This window comes from Alligator sinensis, unplaced genomic scaffold (genome assembly GCF_000455745.1).
Source record: "Alligator sinensis unplaced genomic scaffold, ASM45574v1 scaffold135_2, whole genome shotgun sequence".
In the NCBI taxonomy this organism is placed as follows: Eukaryota; Metazoa; Chordata; order Crocodylia; family Alligatoridae; genus Alligator; species Alligator sinensis.
In genome coordinates, this window is record NW_005842067.1 from 688,841 (window position 1) to 711,726 (window position 22,886).

The 22,886-nt window shown below is 43.9% G+C and overlaps 1 protein-coding gene across 9 annotated transcripts in view; it reads right to left on the reverse strand.

The window, feature by feature from the left end:
- Positions 1–22,886, reverse strand: part of ARHGAP26 (Rho GTPase activating protein 26) — a 332,594-nt gene that overhangs the window by 895 nt on the left and 308,813 nt on the right. For 4 of the 9 annotated variants that reach the window (XM_025204032.1, XM_006023538.3, XM_025204035.1 and 1 more), the window contains 2 exons: positions 19,537–19,628; positions 8,384–10,916 (listed from right to left, as the gene is read on the reverse strand). In XM_025204032.1, coding sequence (XP_025059817.1) covers positions 10,828–10,916; positions 19,537–19,628 — 181 coding nt within the window. In that variant the 3' untranslated portion in view covers positions 8,384–10,827. Of the gene's footprint in view, positions 1–8,383; positions 10,917–19,536; positions 19,629–22,886 lie in introns of those variants that run through there. The other 5 variants (XR_003094020.1, XR_003094018.1, XR_003094019.1 and 2 more) reach the window with 5 other exon arrangements.

Genomic DNA, 22,886 nt, shown 5'->3' on the forward strand with positions numbered 1-22,886 from the left:
ACTAGGAAGTAATGCTTGAGTTGGGGCTCAGTAGAGAACAGCATCAGGTAATGTAGATCACAGCTGGAGAAAAGGACCTGGTGTTAAGAGGGCAAAGCACTGAAGATGCAACAAAGCCAGGTTTTCTTCAGCTAGCTGCATGCTATTTCCTTCAGCCTTTGTGGCAATATTTGCAGTTCTCAACATTTTGCTGCTTAACTGAAATAATTATATGCTTTCATTGCTAATTGAACCCTTGTGGCTAATGCCTATAGCTTCTAATAGAAAATTAAAGAGAATGAGATCCTCTCTCTAGGACTTTTAAACTCCCAAAGGAATTCAGTCAAAGGGATTGTATTGTCTATGAACCTGCACGGGTTGCAAAAGTAATTTCCATGCCCCCTGTTGGATTCACATTTATAAAATTCATGGCTTTTCCTAAAGAGAAGGGAAGTTCTGAGAAGGAAGATTTCCAGTTCTCTGACAAACTCTGACCACTAGGTGATTTTTACGTGGCAGTCAGAATCAATGGTAGTGAGAAAGGCATTGTACCCGGCATGCTTTCAGTACTTACAGCTTATGTCCTGGACACTGAAGCAAGTAACCTCAAGCTACGGTGGGAACTTACTGCATGTCATGTATTCCAGAGCAACTGCTTTTGCATGCTGTTTTACTGTGTGGTAAATGCAAGGTAGTTTAGGCCTCAATCAAAGCAGGGCAGACTACCTTCCATTTACTAACTAGTACATGTGTCCACAGTTAGCTCCTGCAAAGTGAATTTACATTGTAAATTCACGCCCCGGCTTACCCTATGCTAATATGTGGAATGCCCATAACTTTAATCCTGCCTCTTGGGTCAAGACAACGTACAACTTACCATCCTCTGTAATTTTCTTATTATATATGAAGTAAGTCTGTTTGCTTTACTGGAACGCAATGGGTCACGTTTGGTTTGTACATAACTCCTTGAGCACCCATGAGCTAGAAATAAAGGGAGAGACTCTCAAAAGTGCCTGAGGGATCTAGAAGTACATGTCGTACTGAAAATCATTAGGATTGGTGCTCCAAAATCTGCTCCCAAACTTTACACTAAATTCAACCTTTGACTATGCCAAGCATATAATGGCTATAAGGCCATACATATATTTAATTATTTATCTCATCTTTCATTCCCCTCTTTTAAGCTGCCATTAAAGAAAACAAAATAAAAATCAGGATTTCTGATTGGAAAATTCTAGATCAAAATCCAGGCCAGAGTAAAGTAGAGAGCAGAGACTGAAATCAATATGACAACCCGTGGAGGCAAGAGCAGTTTGGGGGAGGGTTACATGGCTTACTCTGTCCTATGGTACTAACAGCTAGGCACCGTATGGTAGGGTTTGATCCCAAGAGGCAATGCAGACCTGCAACTCCTAATGATGTCAAGATCTGGCCCATCTTAAGAAAGGCCCACTGCGAGCCCTGCAGCTGATAAAGCTGGGTGGAGGGAGAGGAAATGTCACCATGCTTGTGTTAAAAGGTCCTTGTATGGGAACCTTGCTGAGAAAATTTAAGACCACGAGAGATGCCGTGGAGTAGGTGTTTGATATGCCTTAGCCATTGCATGACACTTCAAAGTTTGTGCTCTGATTACCCGAGATGAGCATGCCCCGCTGTGGTTATCACCATTAATGCCTTCTGAATTTTAAATATGGCTCTCTAAGAAGTAACAGCAAGAAGTAACAGAGCGTACATCTGAGCCAAGTAGTTCCGTGGAACACAACGGAGACGCTGACTTAGCTACCGAGGGCCCCTCTACACGTTCAGGTAAAGGCATGATAGGATCTGATACGCAAGCCATACAATCACGTTTCCTGCCACGATGCACATGCATGGTAGGAGGCATGATTGTGGGATTCAGCATCAGACGCTATCACACCTTATAGCTAGTGCATGGGGAGCCCGGGATCATGACCCCAGGCTCCCCCTGCACCAGCCCCTGCTGCTGCAAGTCCCGCAGCTGACAGGACTCACAGCAGCAGCAGCGTTTCCTGCACTGTCCCTATGAATGAGCCTCATCAGCTGGGGACTGGCAGTGGGTTGTGCACCCTCAGTTGATGGGGCTCCCAGCCACAGGGAAGCACCTGGCCACACATGCAATTAATGGTGTGATAAAAACAAGTGACATTTATTACACATTTTTTGTGGAATAACTTTGTATTTTATTGCTTGCATTATCACATCATTGGCTGGTTGAATGTATAGTTGGGTAACAACTTAAGGCGTCATTAACTGCAAGTGAAATGTGTAGATGGTGCCTGAGACAGACAGTGCAGCATATTTTACAGTGTTCTTTCTATGGGGACCTCAAAGGGGAGTTTCCAGTGCCAGTTTCTAGTCCATCTCTCTGCCAATAAATAAACTCAGCAGCACCGAGCAGGACAGCCTGGAAACACAAAATAATGCTGCCTGCCACTTCTTGCATATTGTTATTCAAACCAAGAGAGAACGTGTTTGCTAAAGGGGATGCCTTCAGAGCTACAGACCTGGAAACACCTCTGCATCTGGCTGGTAGCGCTTACAGTAAAAAGTTACACCTCAGTCTCACGCAGTTTTACACAGATATATTACATCTGAAGTTTAAAGCAGTGAATTATTTATGGGCTAATACTTTTCATGGAAGAGCCATTTTTAAGGGCTTTGTTAATATTTATTACATTATGCAGCATTTACAACAGGCTTGAAAATAATCTGCAATAATGTATTAAATATGCACATCGCTTTAACACTCTCCATATTGCAGGAAATTCTTTTAAGCAGCTTTGCGCAATATTCTCTGTTAAACAGTCATAACTAAGGCATTATGGAACATTTTTCGTAAGTTATTAAAAGTAAATTGTAAATATTTGCTATAAATATTAATAAAGTTTTTTTAAATGGCATTTTTATGGTACTTCAATATTTGTACCTTCTCTTAATATTCCCCACTCTTTTTTATTTTGCTATAATGGCTCAATGACTCAAAGCTATTAAAGGAAAACTGCTGTGAACAGTTATGGCTTAGGCTGCTATTTACGCCTTAAAATTCAAGCAAAACTTCCACAGAATAAGGCAATTAAGAGAATCGGAGGGGGCCTTTGATAAATATTTGAAATCTTTGATAAATATTTAGGACCAGATTGCCTCTCATATTGAGCAGAACCTTACTCCAATAGGGCCAGTGACTTGAATAGGGCTCTCTACACAGTAAGGCATTTCACAGCCTAAAATCCCAGTATCTGGACTTCCCTTATGAAGAGTTGGCTGCCTAACTCCCTTATGACCTGTTCTCAATCAAATCTCGATGAAATCCGTATCCAAATTTAATACCCAATCCAAATCCTACTGGCTTGAATGGATCCAAAGATCAGGTCCATTGGCTGCTTGGAGAATCCCAGCCTTACTTATTTAGTATAAACCAAAGTAATTTTGAGGCCTTTCTGTCTATCACCCTACTAAATACTATCTGTGCTGTAGTAGATATTAGGGGTGAAACCAGAGCCCAACAAAAGCTTGGCATTGCCTTCAAAGGAAGCAGAGTTTCACGCTAGGACCTGACTTAGATCTTGTCTCAACAGGTATTATCACAATATGTGTTTTTGCCAAAATTGTAAAACTCCTAATAAATAAAGCATAGAATTTACTTACCAGTGACTCTGAAAGTCACTGCTTTCTCAATGGCTTTTGAGTAACGTGTTTAATGTTGTGGTAACTATCTGCAACATCTGTCTAGTACAGGGGTATTCAACCACCAGCCCAGCAGGCCAAATCCAGCCTGAGGAGTCATGGCATCTGGCCCATGGGGCTCCCCACAGGTCAGGAAATTTGGCGGTGGGGAAGCAGAGGCAATTAACACTGTCACCCTCTCCTGCTGCCAAATTCCCAAGCCCCGTGCAGCAGGTTGGAGCTGGGCCATACCCCTCCCCCCTGCACAGGCAAATTAGGGGCAGGCCACAACCATTTCCCTCCACACAGCCAGACTGGGACTGGGCCATGCCTCCTTTCCTCCGCCTCCCCCTACCCGGTTCCCTGGAAACTGGCCATCCAGCCCACTGGGCAAAAAGACTGAGCACCACTGGTCTGGTTTAAAAAAAACCTACTATATTGGTGAGGGTTAAGTAATGCAAAATTTTGAAAATGGAAAAAAAGATTAAACCAGTTTCTGAACCAACTAAAAACAGAGAAGATAGAGAGAAATCAAATAGTCTAAGTTAAAAAAAAATCTGCCATTTCCTTCCAGGACAGCAACTTCCATTAAAGTGCTTTTCTTTGCAGTTATGCATGGGTGCCATTTTCATAAGCACCTCAGTGACTTATAAGCCTAAGTCCCATTTTCAAAAATACCTTAGGAACTTAAGGGATGGACTATACGCAAGTTTTCCAGGTATTGCCATACTGGCTATTCCCAAGTGTATATTTATACAGCAGAAATGTGTATTTGCTGATATAGCTTACACCAATTTGGTGAGTGAATTAAGCAGTACTAGCAGAAGCACATTTCTGCTGTTATAACTGCATCTACAGTTGGGCTTTCTGCCAACATACAGATATGATAAATTCACCTCACCACCAATATTGCGGCAAAATATTTGAGTGCAGATATTAGCATTTTCTCACTTAAAGGCAAGAAAATGTAGGTGCCTAAGAGTATGCCTATGCAGATTTTTCAAGCCAACCCTAAGATCTGCTTCTAACCAGTTCAGGCCAAGTGAGCTTCCCTTCCCCATCTTTATCCTCCCTTTTAGCCCACATCAAATCTGTCCACATTGTGCTTGTTCCTCAAATGTAGCCCTTTTTGAAATCAGTTGACTGTGGACAACTTTTCTCTCTTTCCAGCCTTAGCTCTAGTGATGTGCAGTTGAGACAGGAGGTGGGCTGCAGAGGGGCGGGAAGTCAGCAAAAGGAAATTGTGGGATTTCTATTTGTGGACTTCCTGTGCCCTAGGTCTGCATTGTGCTAAGCTTTAACCATGCTGCAGAGAGAGAGAGGATGGAGACAGGGAGTGGGTGCGACTTCATACCCTGAAGTTCACCAGGGCTGCTGGGGCCAGGCTGGACTATCTTCAGGGGCTGAGAGTGGGGGCTTACAGATTGGTTTGGGCAGACAGGTGGTTAAATATCAGTGTAGACATGCCCTTCGGGCCAGAGTCACTTTTGGAAATACCACTGACACCCAGATTTTTAAAGTTACAGAGGGTAGTAGCTTTCTCTATCGCACATGCAGGGACATGCAGTTACCCAAAGGTAGTTGTGAATGAGTGGCTCTGGAACGGGAAGCCTACTCACGTAATTAGATTACATGTCTGTAATTACTGGAACAGGGAACCCTCGCCTTAAATAGACTTGCCCTCAGGTTGCAGGGGCAGTGGAGTCCTGATCATGGAGAGGGCAGGATGGTTGTGCTGGCAGGGGAGAAGGCCTGAATGAACACTGTGAATAGCTCCAGAAGAGCAGTGAGTTTCATTGCTGTTTTCCCTTTTTGTTTCTGGGTGGTTTAAGCATCAGGCTTGTGGGGTAAAGCCAGGAGTACAGATTGTGTTCACTGCCCCAAAGCAAGAGAAAAACCTTCAGTTTGGATTTTTCCTCTTTGTTTTGTAATGGGAGACTGGAGGACTGAAAGCAACTGTGAAGGGAGGAGGAGGTCACTGTGCAGGTGCCTTAAAGTGCCCTGCATGTTGTCACACCTTGAAAGCAAGGGGTCACAGCCTGAGAGAGAGAAAGAGGGGTTTTAACCCCTTTCAGGCAGGCAGAACCAGGAGGGCCAGAGCCCTACTTGGAGTCTAATCCCCAGCTGCGCTGCTGCTACCAGAGATCTGAGGCCAGACTGAGTAGGCCCAGGGCTGATGGGGAGAGCTACAACAAATCAGGCCCTGGCTGAGAGAATCAGAGCCTGGACAAGTGCAAAAAGGGGGAAGCCAAGTGGCCCAAAGAAACTCCCACTCTCTCTAAGCCTTCAGATGCTTCCTGCTTAATTGATTTCATCAAGGCATGGCAGGCGAGACAGAGGGTGGCAGATCAGAGGAGCTAGGAAGCAGGGGGGTGGTGCACACTAGCTGGCTGTTGGGAGCACACAACCCACCCCGCTGCAGGACTAGACCTGCCACATGAGATTATCCATTCTCTTGCAACACAGTTTTCCTTCAAAAGCTAAAACAAAAATATGTTGCCAGAGATAAGTCCCGTTCTGAAATTGCACAGACCCTTCACTCCAAGGGGTGTCATATGGATGTAGGGAAATACACAGAATCTGCCAGTCATGATAGGCCAGTTGGCTAGGTTTCTTCTCCAGGACTTTTCAGGTCCTGGAAATAGTCTAACCATCAGGTTAATTTATCCTGCAAATCCTCTTTTGTCTTAGCAGTGAGGAGGGTAGGCATACTCTTAGTTTAACTACCACAAATATCAGTGACCACTTTGACTTATGCACTCGTATCAAACAAGAAAAACGAATGTGCCTTTTGAGGGCTTGCTGAATCCAGTTCTGCACAAACGGGTATATTTTTAAAAAACAGTTCCTTAATGTTTCAGTCACATGACACCAATGCCCTTTAATGAGATCTCTGAACAGGCTCATTAAAAGAACTGATCTCAACAGGAGGTTACAAAGAATCTGTTTGCTTTTAAAATAACGTGTCATTGGAACAACACTTTTCTGAAGATTGTCCGGGGAAGTGGCTGGATTCTCATTTTGCATTTTAAAAACCTTCCAATATTTTCAAGTTAAAGTAATGTGGATGAACATGCCAGCCTTTCTCTCATGATGCTAGTTGGTGGGTTGGACTCTCACAAGAAAGAAAAGACTCACCCCTCCGACATGAAGCACAGACCACAAAACTCAAACACTGATTGTGTACAGGGGACAAAATAACAAACACGTCAGGCTGATGGGCAAAGAGGACGATGCCCTCTCTCCATCCATGGAGCAAGTTCAGCAGACAATGACAGTAAAAATTTCACCGCCCTCCTCAGGGGGAGTCCCGCCTTTGACCTGAGAAGTTAGTTCCCTTTCCATTGCTTAGTCAAATCTTTGGATTTCAATGTCGACACTGTCAACATAAGGGTTAGTAAGGGCTCATTGTCATGGTGACACTTGTGGGACACTGGTCCATGGGAACATGGATGCAGACCAAGCAAACTGTTTCATATAGACCAACAAATGCTAAAACGTGTCAGGTACTAAAATGCCAGGGTGAACTTAAAGCAGACAAGATTCTTTGGGTCGATGCGATACCTTTTATCACACAAGTACCGTTCTTCAGGCATAGGGAGACTCTGCTGTTGTGAACTTTAAAGGGTGAACTTAGAGCAGTGCAATGGGGAAACACCCTCTTCTCTACCCCATTAAGAACTTCCTCCAAACTATTCAATCCTGAGCATTTGATTATTCTGCAAGCCAGAAAGTACTGCAGAACAGAGGAGGCTGTCAGATACCTTTTGGGCACTTATATGCAGGGAGCCTGCTCTGCTTTTAAAATAAAAAAATCCAGGGTGTGGGAGCAGACTCAATTAATCACGTCTGCTGGAGCACGTAAACTGATGCACTCTGGCAGCCTTGTGTGTCACATGCATCAGTGGCACAGCGTGTCTCCGCGTTGAGAAAATGGCGGTGATGTGCTCTCAAATAAAATATATTTGATATGCTTTAGTTCAAAGCGCCCTGCTGCCATTTTCTTAGCGTGGGGATGCGCTGTGCTGTTGATACACATGACGCGCAGGTGCTTTTAATTAAAAGTGCCTGACGCCGTGTTGAGAGCACATGTAGAAATGCCCTTCCCATCTTCATCATTCCTGTCCATAGTAGGAACAATCTCCACATGATCCCCCAATTCACCCCACATCCATGTGTCTCATTATGTCATTCACGGGTATGTCACTAAAGTCTACCTGGGAGAGTCAAGAATCTAAAAGTTAATCAGTGAATGGTGAGAGACAAGTTTACTGAAGTGACTTTCAAACAAAATAGATCTGGCCAAAAACTTTGTGAGAGTGTGTTTTTGACTAACTAGGCCAGAAATCTACCCCTTTCTCCTCTTTGTGGGCTTCAGGCAGTCAGTTTTTCATCCTTGACATTCTGTTATTCATCTTCAATAACTTCTAGCCTTTTAATTATTTTTCATAGTTTCATAGTTGGTAGGGTCAGAAGGGACTTGCGCAGATCATCAAGTCCCACCCCCTGCCATGGCAGGAAAAAGTACTGGGGTCAAATGACCCCAGCAAGGTGTTCATCTAACCTCCTCTTAAAGACCCCCAGGGTAGGAGCCAGCACCACGTCTCTTGGAAGTTGGTTCCAGGTCCTAGCTGCCCTGACTGTGAAGTAGTGCCTCCTGATGTCCAGTCTAAATCTACCCTCTGCCAGCTTGTGACCGTTATTTCTAGTCACTCCTGGTAGTGCTCGGGGGAACAGGGACTCCCCCAATGCCTGCTGGTCCCCCTTGACTAGTTTGTAACAGGCCACTAGATCCCCCCTCAGCCTTCAGCCTTTTGTTGCCAGGAAGCTAAGATTTGGGGTTTCCCCTATCTCTGTCTATCTGGAAATAAGGAAGGCTCTTAGCTGGTTCCACTTCATTAATGAAACTCCAAAAAGGCATGAGTGTGTGTGTGCGCGCACTTGTAAATGCATATATCTGTGTATTTAAGATGGCAGGGGACGAGCATGTCTTTTCAAAACAAATTATATAATTAATTGCAGTACAATTTCTAATAAGACCCTTCAAACAAAAGCAAAAAGTAAAGAGCTGTGTCCCTCACCAAAAGTCTGTTACCTTGGAAGATGAATACTAGCTCAGTAAGCATTAGAGTTTGGGAAAAAAGTACTTCTTCCTCTCTTTTTTTCCAGTACAAAAGTCCAGGAAGTATAATTAACGTAAATGAAAATTAAAAGTGAGCAAAAGCTCAATCCAGCTGTCTGGCAGGGTCAGTGACAGAACGGAGGGAAGGAGGGAGGGAGGAAAAAGTCAACTAGTTTAAAAGTTTGCATGTGTCAGTCTGTGTGCCTTTCCCTTTAAACTGGTTTCAAATGTCCTTTGAACACCTAACTCATTACAGCTCTGCTAAAAATATCAAATATAGAACTTTCCCTTGCAATATTTCATGTTATCCTATTTACATGTTAATATTTTTGCAAAAAAATAAACAATGACACTTACACTGATTCAACCACTCAGCCTCTTTAAAAATAATTTAAAAAAATTAGAAAAGAAAGAAAACAAGTTCATCCCATAAATCCCACTCGTGTGCGATAATATGATGGCTAGACAATTCTTTCTGCCAAGACACCACATTTTCTTTCATTATTTTCTAGTACAAAATGTAAGCACTTTAGTACTTGACATGATATCTGTAAAGTTTGGCTTTGCAATCATACAGTTTTCTTCTTCTTTTTTAAGTAATTTGGAGCTGAGTTAAGGACTATGCAAAACAATTTATCCCAGAACAAGTAATGGAGAGGAGAGGCAGCAAAGCTTCAGAACTTTGTAATGAAAGGGGGAAAATATCAAAAAAACTAATCCTTTGTTTTCTTTCAACTTAAGCTGGCTACATGAACAACAAATGCTTATGTGGGTACAAAGGAATTTACCTTGCATAATCAGCACTGCACAGACTTGGCATAGACAGACTATACACCAGGCTGCAAGCAAAAAGGTCATCTATAAAGCTATGGAAGTGAGTGGCAAATGTAACTCGAAAATTACATAAGAGCGGCCTGGGCATTCAGTAAACTTGGGTCCTTTTTTTCCAGTGAGCGCTGGTAAGTGATGATGCGAAACAGCAAGTCACACAAAAGAAGTGGTATTTATCAGGAGCTGCATCTTGCCCTCCAGGAAGGAAATGCCGGTTGCACAGATCACAGATGTTTACCCTGCATAAATCTAAAAAAGTTGAGAGATTTGGTCCAAAATATTCTCTCGTCTGTTTGTGCTGATGTCCACAAGAGATCTGATGATTCACAGCTGTTATTGTGCTCACTCTCCAGAGATCATTCAACCCTTTCCCCACCCCCCTCCTTGTTTTAATGGCATTAAAAAATGACGTTCTCCGTTTTGGAGCATGTTGGCTAGCTGTCGTTACCAGGGTACTGCCGCTGTCCGTGCATTGAGTTTGGGACTGAATCCTGTAAAGGATGGCTGAGTGTCACGCAAACTGCTGCTGCAGAAACAGGTTTGACGTACATAGACAGTCCCTTAACCTCTCTCCTGCCACAGCTAAATGAAAGAGAGATTGCTTTCCTGTTCGCACATACAAAATGAGGCTTGGCTGATTCAACAACACAGAAGACTTTGAGAGCAAGCAAAGGCGATGGCCTCTGCTCCCATATTATCTCCTTCCCCTGACATAAGGTGGTGACTTCGGGTCCAATGTTGTACCCCCATAATTTGTACTAATTACGTAGGCAGTCCCCAGTGAAATTAATACTGAAGTCCATGGGGCCACTCCTGCTAGAAAAGGGTTTGTAGGACTGGCCCTGCAATGGGTATTAAAGTTCCTTTTCAGATGTCGTATTTTGCCTTACCTTTTCATTAACCTGAAGGCTCAAAAACTGTGACAGAACAAGTCGCAAGAATCACAGGATTTGCGCAAGAAGTTGAAAGAGTTGAATGATCTCCCCAGAAGCTTCTGACCACCTCTTCTGCAGTGCCTTTGCACGTGCCACAATGGATCGCCGAAGGAGATGTGTACATTATTATTCATATAAACATTCATTTCAATAGGTATTTGCGAGTCTTTCACCTTGCATTGCACAGTGGCAAAGAGCAAATGATCTACAACACTCTAATCAGCAGTTGTCATGGATACCATGTAAAGCTCAGCAGTGTTGCTTATGTGCCCAAAGTTATAGGAACTCCACGTAGTTTTCAGGGATTAGTCCTGTCTTCCCGTTCAGAGTTCCTTCCAACCAGCCAGGCTCCTGAGATGGATGAACTGAGGAGAGACAGAAGGATATTAGTGGCATTTTCTAGTGGAAAGAAATCAGGCCTTGTGCAGCCACAACAGATGCTCACTAAGTTTTGGGGCTCTTGCAGCAAACACCAAAGGTAAGCATGGGCTTCTCCCGCGTGAAGGAGACGGTAGCCTCATTTGTTCATGCTGCATCGTCCCTCACTAGGATAATGATGGGGATGAGGTATCTCCTGCCATTTCTCTATAGATGAGTTTCACGTCTTCTCTCATCCCCAAGAGAAATGCAACTGTCTACTGCAGATGTCAGAAGCTTGGACTCAAATTCATGCCAGTGAAGACCATTGGCTTCACATCTGTTACTCCAGGGGGTAGCTTGAGTCCTGATACCCAAAATGTGTTGCTCATTGTTCTCTGTCTCCGTGGTCTGTTATTTCTGTGAGAGATGTGAATATGTTGAATGTACATGTGTGAATCTAAGGTTGTTGAATCTGCTAAGGGCAATAAATGCATAGTTTTATTTCATGTTTACAATAAATGCCATGCTTGTCAGTCTGGTAACTCTCTCTCCCACCCCGTGTTGGGAGTCATTTATTTCTGAATATCTGTGGACAACATAATAGTTTCCTCCATTCTCTTTGTGTATCCCTAATATCTAAACCCCTTCTTGTTTCCTCCCTGCTCTCAAGATCCGGAGGGGATGTGACGCCTTTCTTTTGTCCTTCAGATGGTATAAGCAGGGTTTGAATTACACTTTGACTCTTGGGGGGTGGTCTGCAAAAAAAATTAAACTGGTTCATTGATTAACGAGTCCACCTAAGTGAAGGAGTAATCCGATTGGAGACCCCGCCAGGTTATGATGTTCAAATCTTACGGGCGGCTCTCATCTCCTATGAGGGGGCTCAGCCCCACTCCCCAGCACCCCAAGCTTCCCCTTACTTCACACCCTGGGTGTAAGCACAGAAAAACCCTTCTGCCTCTCCTTTTCTTTGGATACTAAAGTCTAAACCCATTTCCCTCCCTCCTTCCCGTGCTCGAGCACTTCCATCCCATCTGCTCTCTTCCCTTCAGCTCTGTATCTTAAAACTTCTTTCCCTGGATCCTCTTCTCAAATCCCAAGGTCTGGAACACTTCTCAGTGCCCCTCTCTGAGCCCTGCTTTGCTTCACTTTGTGTGAGAGTCTTTTAACCCTGGGGCAAAGAAGTTATATTCTTGTTTGCAGAAGCCATTGTGATGACGAGAGGATTATATAAACCTAGACATAGGCCCAGGCCAGCAGGAGGAGGAAGGAAGGAAGGAAGAATTATGAAGGAGCCATTGCTGTGTGTGTGCTGATAATATAAAAGGCAATCTCCAGAGAGAACAAGGCCTTGCTTTCTTATTTTTTTTTTTTTTAAATTAGGGAAACTAATTTTCTAGGGAGGTTGGGACAATTAAAGCACTTTCCCTCTCTCTCTGCCCTGCTCATTAACACAACTTCCTATGCTTGCTTTTGGAAAGCATTTCCCCGACAAAGTTTTGTAATGACTATAGTAGACTCAGAGGCAAATTGAGCTGAGCACTCAGGTAAACAGCAGGTTGCCAAATAATGACTGGTGTGTACACACGGGAGCGAGGGTGGGGTCGCGGAGAGGAAAATTACCATATTTTATTGCATACACTAAAAAACAAACCAGCTGCTGGAAATTGTAGTGCACATTATCTGCAAGAAATATGGCAACAGCAAGCTCTGTTGCTTATGGGTGAAACAGAAAGTATCATCTAAAGTGATCTACAGGGACAATGTGCAGGATCAGCTCTCTAACTGTTGCTACTGAGTTACTTACTATAAGGAAAGATCTCCCCCCCCATTCTGTCTTTAAAAACAAGGTGTGTAAAGATGTGCTGTATGCAAGAAAATATAGTACTTTACATAAAACAAGACTTTAAACTTCCCCAAAACCTGAGTTAAAATATTTGTTAAGCTTAAGCACATATGGCTAACTCAACTGTCTTGTGACTCTGAACTTCCTTGTTTAGGCCTAAACTAGTCTCCATAAGAAAAAATACCAGCGTTATCTCCAGCAAGGAGCCCAAAACTCTGCAGTATCATTCCAGCTATCTGAGACATTTGCAGTAGTTCTGGTAGGAGCCTAGAGTATTTTATTTTTTCCCTCCACATATGGGCAATGGAACAGAGTCTAGAGAAAGCACTTATTTCATAAACAAGGGCTTTATGCCGATGCAGCAGAGAAATACTCCAAACTCTGACCACAGTAAATTATCAGATTATGACAATAAATCAACATTTCAGAGTTATCCAAATTTCCTAGTCTGTAAAGACCTCAGATTTCTGCAGGATCTTTCCAGTGACCTGGTTTCTAGGTTGAATTCCAGAAGGAAAATGGGCCAACAAAAAATAAAAAACCCTGCCTACATAAGAACATCAAAAGTACTCTACACCCTCACACCCACACTATTCCCCAAACTTTCCCACATCAGCATTTTTTTTTATCTGCAGCTAACCTCTAAAATCCCCCCTCTCACCACACGTGCACAGTTCCCTCCGATTAAAAGGCATGTGCTCCAATCTCAAGCTACCCACTAAACTCCCTCCTTAATCTTTAAGCCCTGATACCCAACTACCCCTTCCAAATGCCAACAGAGACAACTCTGTACCAACCAATACCTCCCACTGCCTATGCACTACACAATTCAAGTAGATGCCTGATACAGAAAAGTATTTACTGGGATGCATGAGGGAAGAGAAAAAGAAGAAAAATATCCTATGTTCTTGCAATCCATACATCCCCCATCTAAGACATGTCCTTTGTTTTTTGGAAGGCAGAACAAGGAAAAAAAGATTTTTTCAGAGTTATGGCTGGAACCCTACCTGCTGCTGAAGACTGGTTTTCATGGTTGGATCTATGATTTTGAAAAGAGCTAAAAAAAGTCTTCAAGGATTTTACATAGACGACTGACCCTAAGCAGCTAAAAGATGGCAAAATTGCCAGAAGAAAGGTTAGCTTGATTAGTGGAACACCAAAACTATTAAAAAGGAGATACAATTGTTACCACTTTTGAGTAAAAAGCAATGAGCCATTAAGTTAACAGATTCCTTCAGCTGCCTGAATGGAAATGCTACTACTGTTGTGAGCAAGAATCGAAGGTGGAGCAAGAATCAAAGCAGGGTATTTCTATTATAGGTAGAAAATCAGTTTCCCAACATAAGACATGCATCCCAATTTGGAAGGAGGACTGATACTTGGGAAAAGAGTGTGGGTGGTGTGCAAGTAAATAAGGTACTGGGTGGCCCAGAAGTGTTCGGCATAAAGTGACTCACTGGAGAATCTTCTTACTCCCAACAGCGATTCCATCTTGTCCTCAAGGCATGAAATGCAGTGCTATCACTTTGAAAGCAAAGTGACCCTCCCAACCCCACCCATAATGCTGCATTAACAGATATTTAGATAAAAAATTGATTCTTTGGGCCAGAGCACCCACAACGCTAGACATCACAGCAGCATGGAGGCAACAGCTATGTGATTTCAAGAACTGGAATGATTATTTTCCATGAGATGGGGAAGAGGGATGAATTTACTTCAGGCCATTCTGAAAAATGATTTAAAATAGCCTAGGATTCCAGCAGACTTGGAATGGAAAATAATTTTATGTCTGCTTATGTGTCCAGCATGTTGCTTGAATAAGAAATGTTAACATTCTGATTGTTGCTAGAGAAGCAAAGTGAAGCACTTAGAGATAGGAAGTGCTTAGGTTTGTCTACAAGGTCTTCTCTTATAGACATTTTTTTTCAGAGATGTTCAAGGTAGAATATTTATTTATTCTGTGCTCAGTCATGATTGCTGCTATCAGTTCACAACAATCTAAAACAAGGAGTCAGCAACCTATGACCCATGGGCTGGATCTGGCCCACAGAGCCATTTGATCCAGCCTGTGGACATGGGAGGGCAGGGGGCTGGGTTGGTGGTGGTTGTCGCTCTGAGGATAACCAGTGGGAGTGGTGCTTTCCCTGTGAGGCTGTGGGAAGAAGCAGCCATGGCAGCTGGGTCCTAGCACCTCCCTGTCTGCCTACCCACCTCTGACCCAAACTGGGTTATTCTGGCCTGCAGCCTAAAAGGTTGTCCACCACTGATCTAAAAGAAGGTAGGTAGCTACTGAAGTCAGCTAGACACTTTGACCAGACAAGCCAGTAAGTTTTGTGGGGGTGTTCCTTTTGCTGACAGTGTGCATCCTCCAGTTTGCTTACTAGTAGGTTCTGTATGGAAATGATGGAGTCCGAATAAAATTAATGTGCATGAGAGACAAGACTGATCCAAAATGTAAGTTCAAACATTCTCACGTTTTGGGAGTGTTCAGATCGGAATTGGAGCTTTATGGCTCAAGTCCAGCTCCATGTTACATCTAGAGATAAATGTTTGCATGCACTAATGACTTAAGATGACACAAGGCCAGAGAGTGTAAACCAGCTCTAAGGATCACTCATAATTTTATTCTACTCCAGGTCCTATGTTAAAGATTTTCCCTTTTGGAGTCTTGTTCTTTTCCCCACGCTTGGCTTTCCTTCTCATCCAGTCTTCAGGCTTTTATCTAATCAGAGACCAGTAGTCAACTTAAGAAAAAATGCACTTGCCAGGAGTCCCAAAAGGGGAGCACCATCCTGAGAGCGTCAATTTTTGAGCTGAATAAAACTGAAAACAGTGTCACTTTTCAGCAGCAACACAACTCTCTCTCTTAAGGAGACATCAAAGAAACACCCAGAGAATGTGACTGAGAGCATATAACATATGGCAAGAATGGCCTCTCAGGGTCTGAACCTAGAGATGTTACACTCAGCAAAAGACTGTATGTGTGTGTGCATGCACACATGTAAGTCCAGTCTTCAAATTCCAGATCTCAATAAATGGCTCAAGAAAATGCTTCTTTGAGTCACATGAGCTCCACAAACTGTTCTTCAATTTCTTTAAAAAATAGACTAATGTTCCTTAGATAAATTCCAGTCCAATATATCAGAATATACCACTATGGTATGAAATTAGGGTACAAACTGAATATAACTTTTCCACAGTTTAAAAACTACAGCAGCTGGCAAAAGCAATCAGGACAGCTTTTAGATTAATTGCTTCATTTTGGTGGGCTTTCCCTTTAAAATGGGACTCGGAATTTATGGCTGACATTTTCAAAGGTATGTATTTAAAAGTAAGGAATTAGGGCTCATTTTCCTACAACTCTAGCTGAAGACAAGGAAATCAGGCCCTAAATCTTTATAAACTATGTTAAGTGCCTACACAGAGGTACATCACTTCCAGAACTCATGTTTAAATGTCAGCTTTTAATAAAATTATTGGCCACGTTTTCTAATTTGTGTCACTGGTGCTTACAGATTAGTGGTTCTGCTTCCATAACAGGTCTCCCCAACTCCACCCTTCAGGACTTCCTTCACATGGAGCTGGAAACTCTCTCTCATTTAAGTACAATGATAAGGGTAGAAAGGCTGAAAACTCTATGGAAGTCAAACGTGATTCTCAAGTGGAGAATCTATTCTAAAAACTTAAATTTACACCCTGAACATAACACTATTTACTGTTTTATTACCTGACTGATCAAACTAGCATTCCCAGTTAGATTAATTTGCTGATGCTTATACACTGCTTTCTTGCAAGCACTACAGAGCGCCAGTTAAAGCTAGTCCAAACTATGCATCTTTCGCCAATGTTTCTTTTAATTAGAAACCATTTTTATCGATACTAGGTTTTATAAATTCTCTAAGCAATAATAAATTTTAGACACTGTCTACTAGATTGTATCGCTTCTACATTTCTTCCCTCTAGCTACTACAAAATTATCTGTTACATGATTAGGGAATTCTGCACAAGTTCTCTATTGAATAATCTATCAGTTTTTATCTAGCAAACAGTATTTTCCAATCAATCTTGCTCGTAGTTAGCAGTCCTGTTTTCTATATGCGCAGAGAGGAGGGAACGTTTACTTAAGAAGACATCCATGAGATGCCCAGAAAGAGAAATCTCCCTTACTGATAGATAATTGACTTCCTCTTCTTATCAGATCCTCCTAGGAAAAATGTATATGGTAACTGCTTCCAAAATGACAACAACATACTAAATTAAAGGCAAAGCTCTTCTGGAAATTGATGAGTCTTTTCCAGGCAATGCAGTTACATCCAAGACAGAACTGAAAGCTTCCATTAGACAAAACATCTATTTTCTTGGTGTAGAAAAGTCCAGGTTTTTTAATAACAAGACCAATAAATTAACTAATTTCACTCTATCTATTACAACCCCAACTTTCAATGTGTAGGAGAAAAAGGACACACATTACAGCCTAGAATAAAACACTTGTTTCCCCTTTTCATTTGATAAATGAACCATTACAGCAGTTCTAGTACAATGTTCAGAAGCTAATCTATCTCATTTAGAAAGCTGTTCAGGGATACTACCCTATGAGGCAAGTACCAAGTAAGGCGTTGATCAACTGGTTCACAAGCTTTTGCAGCTTTTGTAGCTGGAGTTGATTGTTTTGAGCTTCCTCCTTACAAAGGGGGTTTAATTATGCAGCCCCAAATCCAAAGAATGAATAGAATGGGGCAACAAAGCAATAAAATCAGACATGGGGCAGTGCACTTGGATACACATACCCATACACAGAGTACAGCATTCAGAACTGTGCTTAACTCAGTACCCTGGCAAGTACCTTTTACCAGCCAATGTAATTTTATCTGGAGAATTGGGGCACATGTTTTCCAGGAACTATTATAAGTGCCAAGAACCAGCAGGAACAGCTGGCAGCTGTTGCAGAAGGAAAACAACCCAACTGAGGAGCAGGATGGGTCTTCAGAGTGAGAGAAGACCCACTAGCTTGGTTCTCGTTGGTTCACAATGGTGTATCACTGCACTGAGGCAAATGTCGTGGCCACACTTAGCTGTTTTCTAGAACTGAATATACAGGTACAAACTCCATATTCCTAAACACAGCCCTTACTGACCTGAAAAGGTCTGCAACCCTTTCATCTAATGCTGTGTTTTCTCCTATCATGCCTGCCAAGCCACAGCTTTATCATTCCCCTAAACCAGTCAAATTCATCTGGCCCTCTGGGCCAAAATCGGGCCCACAGACTCTCCCTTTCCCCCTCCCACACACTGGATCCAGTGCCCCCAGTGTCTGCTCTAGCCAGCCTAGGATGCACGCCACCATTCCAGCTGATCCAGGGTGAGCACTGCATGCAGTAGAGGTCCTGGACCAGCTGGAGCAGGGGCCATGTATGGTGCAGTCCTGGACCAGCAGAGTAGACACTGGACCTGACATGCAGAGAACCCACAGATCCCTTCATCCTCATGGCAGATCCAGTGCCCTATCTGGTCAGTGCAGGACTGCACTACTCATGGTACCTGCTCCAGCACCTGTGCTGCATGCACCACCCACCCTGGGCTGGCTGGAATGAACACATGCAGTGCACATCCTGGAATGGCTAGGGCAGACACCATGTGTGATGTAGTCTCCATGGGCACTGGATCTAGCAAGCAGGGAGGGGGCATCCCAGACTGGCCCTGCACAGGTGCCACATGTAGCATAGGCCCTAGAGTAGGCGCCACATGAGATGCATGCCCTAGCCTTGCACACGAGGTCAGTCCAGTGCCTGTCACATGTGGCATGTGGGTCAACTGGAGATCCAGAGCCAGCATCAGGGAGCCAGCGGTTGTGGTTTCACAGGCCAGCCCTAGCCAGAACTTGACACCCCTGCCCTAGACAAAGACCATCGAAAGGGAATTTATTTGGAAATCATCAGTATTCTGCCTTAATTGGACAAAGCTGGTGTTGAAGAGACAACTGACGTTCCTGTCTTAAGAGTTGAGTCTGCAGCCTGCACTTCTCTGCTAACTACAGCCCTTTCAGAGAGATGTTACTGAGTACCGTAAAATACTTCCTTCCAGTCTGGGTCCCAATGAAGAACTGCAGACTTGAGACACAAAGGACCCTCCCAATCAGGGGTGTGTGATGGACTTAATATTTGTGTCCAAATAATTCTGTGTGCATCTTTCATTGAATTTTTAGCGTCATTTATGAAAAATGGATTTTGGGATCTGTTGCCTCCTACCTATCTCCACACTCACATTTACACAAACTGATTCTGCCCCCCGATGGAGACTAATCATGTACAGTAACTTGTTCCTCTTTGGCGTGCCAAACTCAACCCTCTGGTGCTCATCAAAAACAATATGGATGGTCTGTTATAATGAATGCTCCATGATGGCAGGTTCTCAGCTTCTCCAGCATCATTCTCCTGATGCTTCCTCTCTGCAACATTCTGCACTTGCTCTAATCCATGCCTATGAAACAAATCCCCTTCTCTCAAAGCACTCAGTTTTGATGAGTGCCAAGTACCTTCTGCAGGATGCTGAGCTTCCATGACTCCCAACAAAGCATTCAAGCTCTGCTTAGGATCAACTTTTGAGCCTCTTTCTCAAAGATACTGAGCACTGCAATTCAGATAAGTTATAGATATACAGCAAACTTATCCTTAAAAACATCTCTGCAAGCCTCATTTTCTCTGTAATTTTTAAGTCTCTCTCCCTCTGTGAAGCACTTTGTATTACGTGATATACTCAATGTTTGGGAAGTTGAGACTTACCATTATCGAATATGGTGCCTGCTTTGAAGGAGAGCTCTGAGTCGTGTTCTGCTTTGCAAGCATACAAGGCTCTGGCTTTCCGGAATGGCGAGCTGTAAAAATAAAGAATTTATTCAGCATAAAAGGAAAATGTCTATAAAAATATATTTATAACACAATTTCCCTCCCGGTCTCTTGAGAAGCATATTGATGAAGCTGCCAGATGGCAGGGCTCTGGGGGAAAAGGTTGCAGTGGTCAGGGGAAAAAAATGAGAAATATTTCAGATGAAGCCGAACTCTCACAGAAATCGTGACTGCCTTCAGAGGCACACTGCACCATACTGGAAACATCAATGTGAGTGCAACCGTGGCATTCAGGATCAGAACATCTATTAGGTTGCCCAACACACTGAGCAACACTAAATCAGAGGTCACTGGAAAGAGAATTAAATGAGGGCAGAGCAAGCTGGGAATATTTTGTGACTCACTGAGGAGAAATGTCTAAATAAATGCCCACTTCCTACTTGAGGCAGGCGGGGGACTTGATTAACCAGTCCCTGACTCGGTATATTAGCTGGTTTGATTTTGACTTGATTAACCTTTCCCTGACTCGGTATATTAGCTGGTTTGATTTGTTTCCAGTATCTGCCAAACAGGTGACTCTTAAAAAGCTCATTTTCCAGCTGCATCTTTCCATGCCCATGGAAGAAATTCAGGCCTGCAGAGAAAGCACTTCAAAACAGAAAGAATAAGTATTAATATTAATAAAGTATTAATAAAGCATTAATAAATTTGTTGGCCTCTTTAGAACCTGCCACTTGAAGTTATCAAAGACTGTTACAAGTGTTAACTTCACAATGGCGTCCCGAAGGAAGATAAGTATTACCTACCTCAGACAGTAGGGTAAACTAAGGCAAGGAGTTAAACAGCAAACCACTTCATAAACTGAAGTGCATCAGGTTTCTAGTCCACTGGGGACATATTAACCCTTCCTTTCACTTCTACTCCAAGTTTGAACAAGACTAGTAAAACAACAGTCCTGGTGCAACAGTCCAGTTCCTGCCTTTGGGGCAGGGGGCTGGACTCCATGATCTCCCAAGGTCCCTTCCAGCCCTAACGTCTATGAAATCTATGAAACCAGGGGAAACTTGAATTCACTATTGTATTTTAAACTGTTATGTTGCACATACTGCAGCTTTGGAAATAAAGACCCTGAGAGATCCCTCCCATTTCATGCAAGAAGCCATGTTCTGATGCTACCTGCTAATGAGAAGCTCACCAGAAAACATAGAAGTCTCTTGCCTGAATTAGGAACAATGGAAGACAGGAAGCTTGTAAAGCCACGTGGTCAGATGTGGGAAAATGTGTCTTACTGATTTCTTTTCTGGCCAGTCTGGGACATTAGGTTGTGCTTCTTCTCATCCAAATACTGTACCAGGGAGTGCTAAAACTTGTCAGTGAAGCCTTGAGAGTTTGTTCTTTGAGACAGTCAGCCTTCCAGTGAGCGGACGTGGAAGATGCCATGAGATCTGCATCCGGGATGTCAACTTGCGGCTTCGGGAATGGTGTCTCACGGCGGGCTTCCTGGACCACGACCCATACTTCAGAACAAGAGACATGCTCGGGTGGGATGGGCTTCACCTCTCCCCCGAAGGTAAGCATGTTCTCTTTCAGGTTAGCTGATCTCCTCCGGCGGGCTTTAAACTAGGCTCACTGGGGGAGGGGGAGGAAGAGGACCAAGGGAGCCACAGAACACCGATCCAAGAGACACCCACAAGTACAGCCCAGCCAAGACAGGTGACGAGCACAAGAAATATCCAGGTAAGAGACCGGGGCCCAGATAGTCCTGGGATTGGGGGGGAGGTGCATACAACCTCAGGAGGCCTTAAATGCCTCTACACTAACGCTCGTAGTATGGGAAACAAGCAGGAGGAACTTGCCCTCCTGCTAGCTAACACAAACCCAGACATAGTGGGGCTCACTGAAACTTGGTGGGATCCTACGCACGACTGGGCGGTAAACATCAAGGGCTACAGGCTGTACAGGAGGGATAGGACAGGGAGGAAAAGTGGGGGTGTGGCGCTCTACATCAAAGAGCAATACACATCCTCAGCAAATAGCACTGGGCCAGAGGAGGGGCAGACTGAGGTGCTCTGGGTCAGAATACAAGGGGTTTGGGGGAAAAGGGACCTAATGGTGGGGGTCTACTACAGACCACCCAACCAGGGAGCAGAGCTGGACCAGGAATTCTCAGGTCAGCTCACAATGGCAGTGAAGTCAAGGGATGTGGTCATCATGGGTGACCTAAACTACCCGGACATCTGCTGGGAAGAGCAGTCAGCCAGGTCTGACCACTCACATAGGTTCCTAGCCGAGTTACAAGACCTCCATCTAACCCAGGAGGTGCAGAGTCCCACTGGGGAAATACCTTGTTAGACCTGGTCCTGGCCACGGGCAATGATCTGGTGAGGGGACTGTGAGTGCTCAACCATCTGGGCAATAGTGATCATTGCCTGCTGGAATTTACCATCCAGCACAGGGTGTCAAAGGCTTGCAGCAGGGCAGCAGCCCTGGACTTCAGGAGGGCAGATTTCAATGAGGTAAGGAGACTAGTTGGGGAGGCACTGAGGTCCCAGACGGGAGGGGAGTTGGGAATCCAAGAAAAGTGGTCGTTCCTTAAGGAGATGATCCTCCAAGCCCAAAGGTGACATCCCCATGTGGATCAAAGGGGGCAAGAGTGCTCAAAAGCCCCCCTGGCTCACCAAAAGCATCCAGGAATGTCTCAAAGCCAAAAAGGAGGTGTACACCCAATGGAAGGGAGGGGCCATCACCAGGGAGGACTATACCTCCATTGCTCGAGATTGTAGGGAGGCTGTTAGGAAGGCTAAGGCAGAGATGGAACTGGGACTAGCGACCCGGATCAAAGATAACAAGAAATCCTTTTTTAAATATATAGAGGGTAAAAAGAAGGTACCAAGTAATGTGGGGCCTCTGCAGGATGTGCTTGGTAATCTGATGGTAGCACTAGATGACAAAGCTAATCTCCTTAACAGATTCTTTGCTTCCATTTTTCTGAGCAGGGACAGGGACATCCCCTGCACTGGGATCCCGGATGGCCCCAGGGGAGGTGCAGGGTCAGTGAGGACCTAGTCAGGGAATATCTGGAGGGATAAGATGTGTTCAAATCAGCAGGTCCTGACGATCTCCACCCCAGAGTACTGAGGGAATTGGCAGAGTTCATTGCAGGACCCCTGGCACAACTTTACAAGCACTCGTGGTGCTCTGGCAAGGTGCCAGAGGACTGGAAAAGGGCCAATGTGGTCCCCATTTTCAAAAAAGGGAGGAAAGAGGACCCAGGAAACTATAGGCCC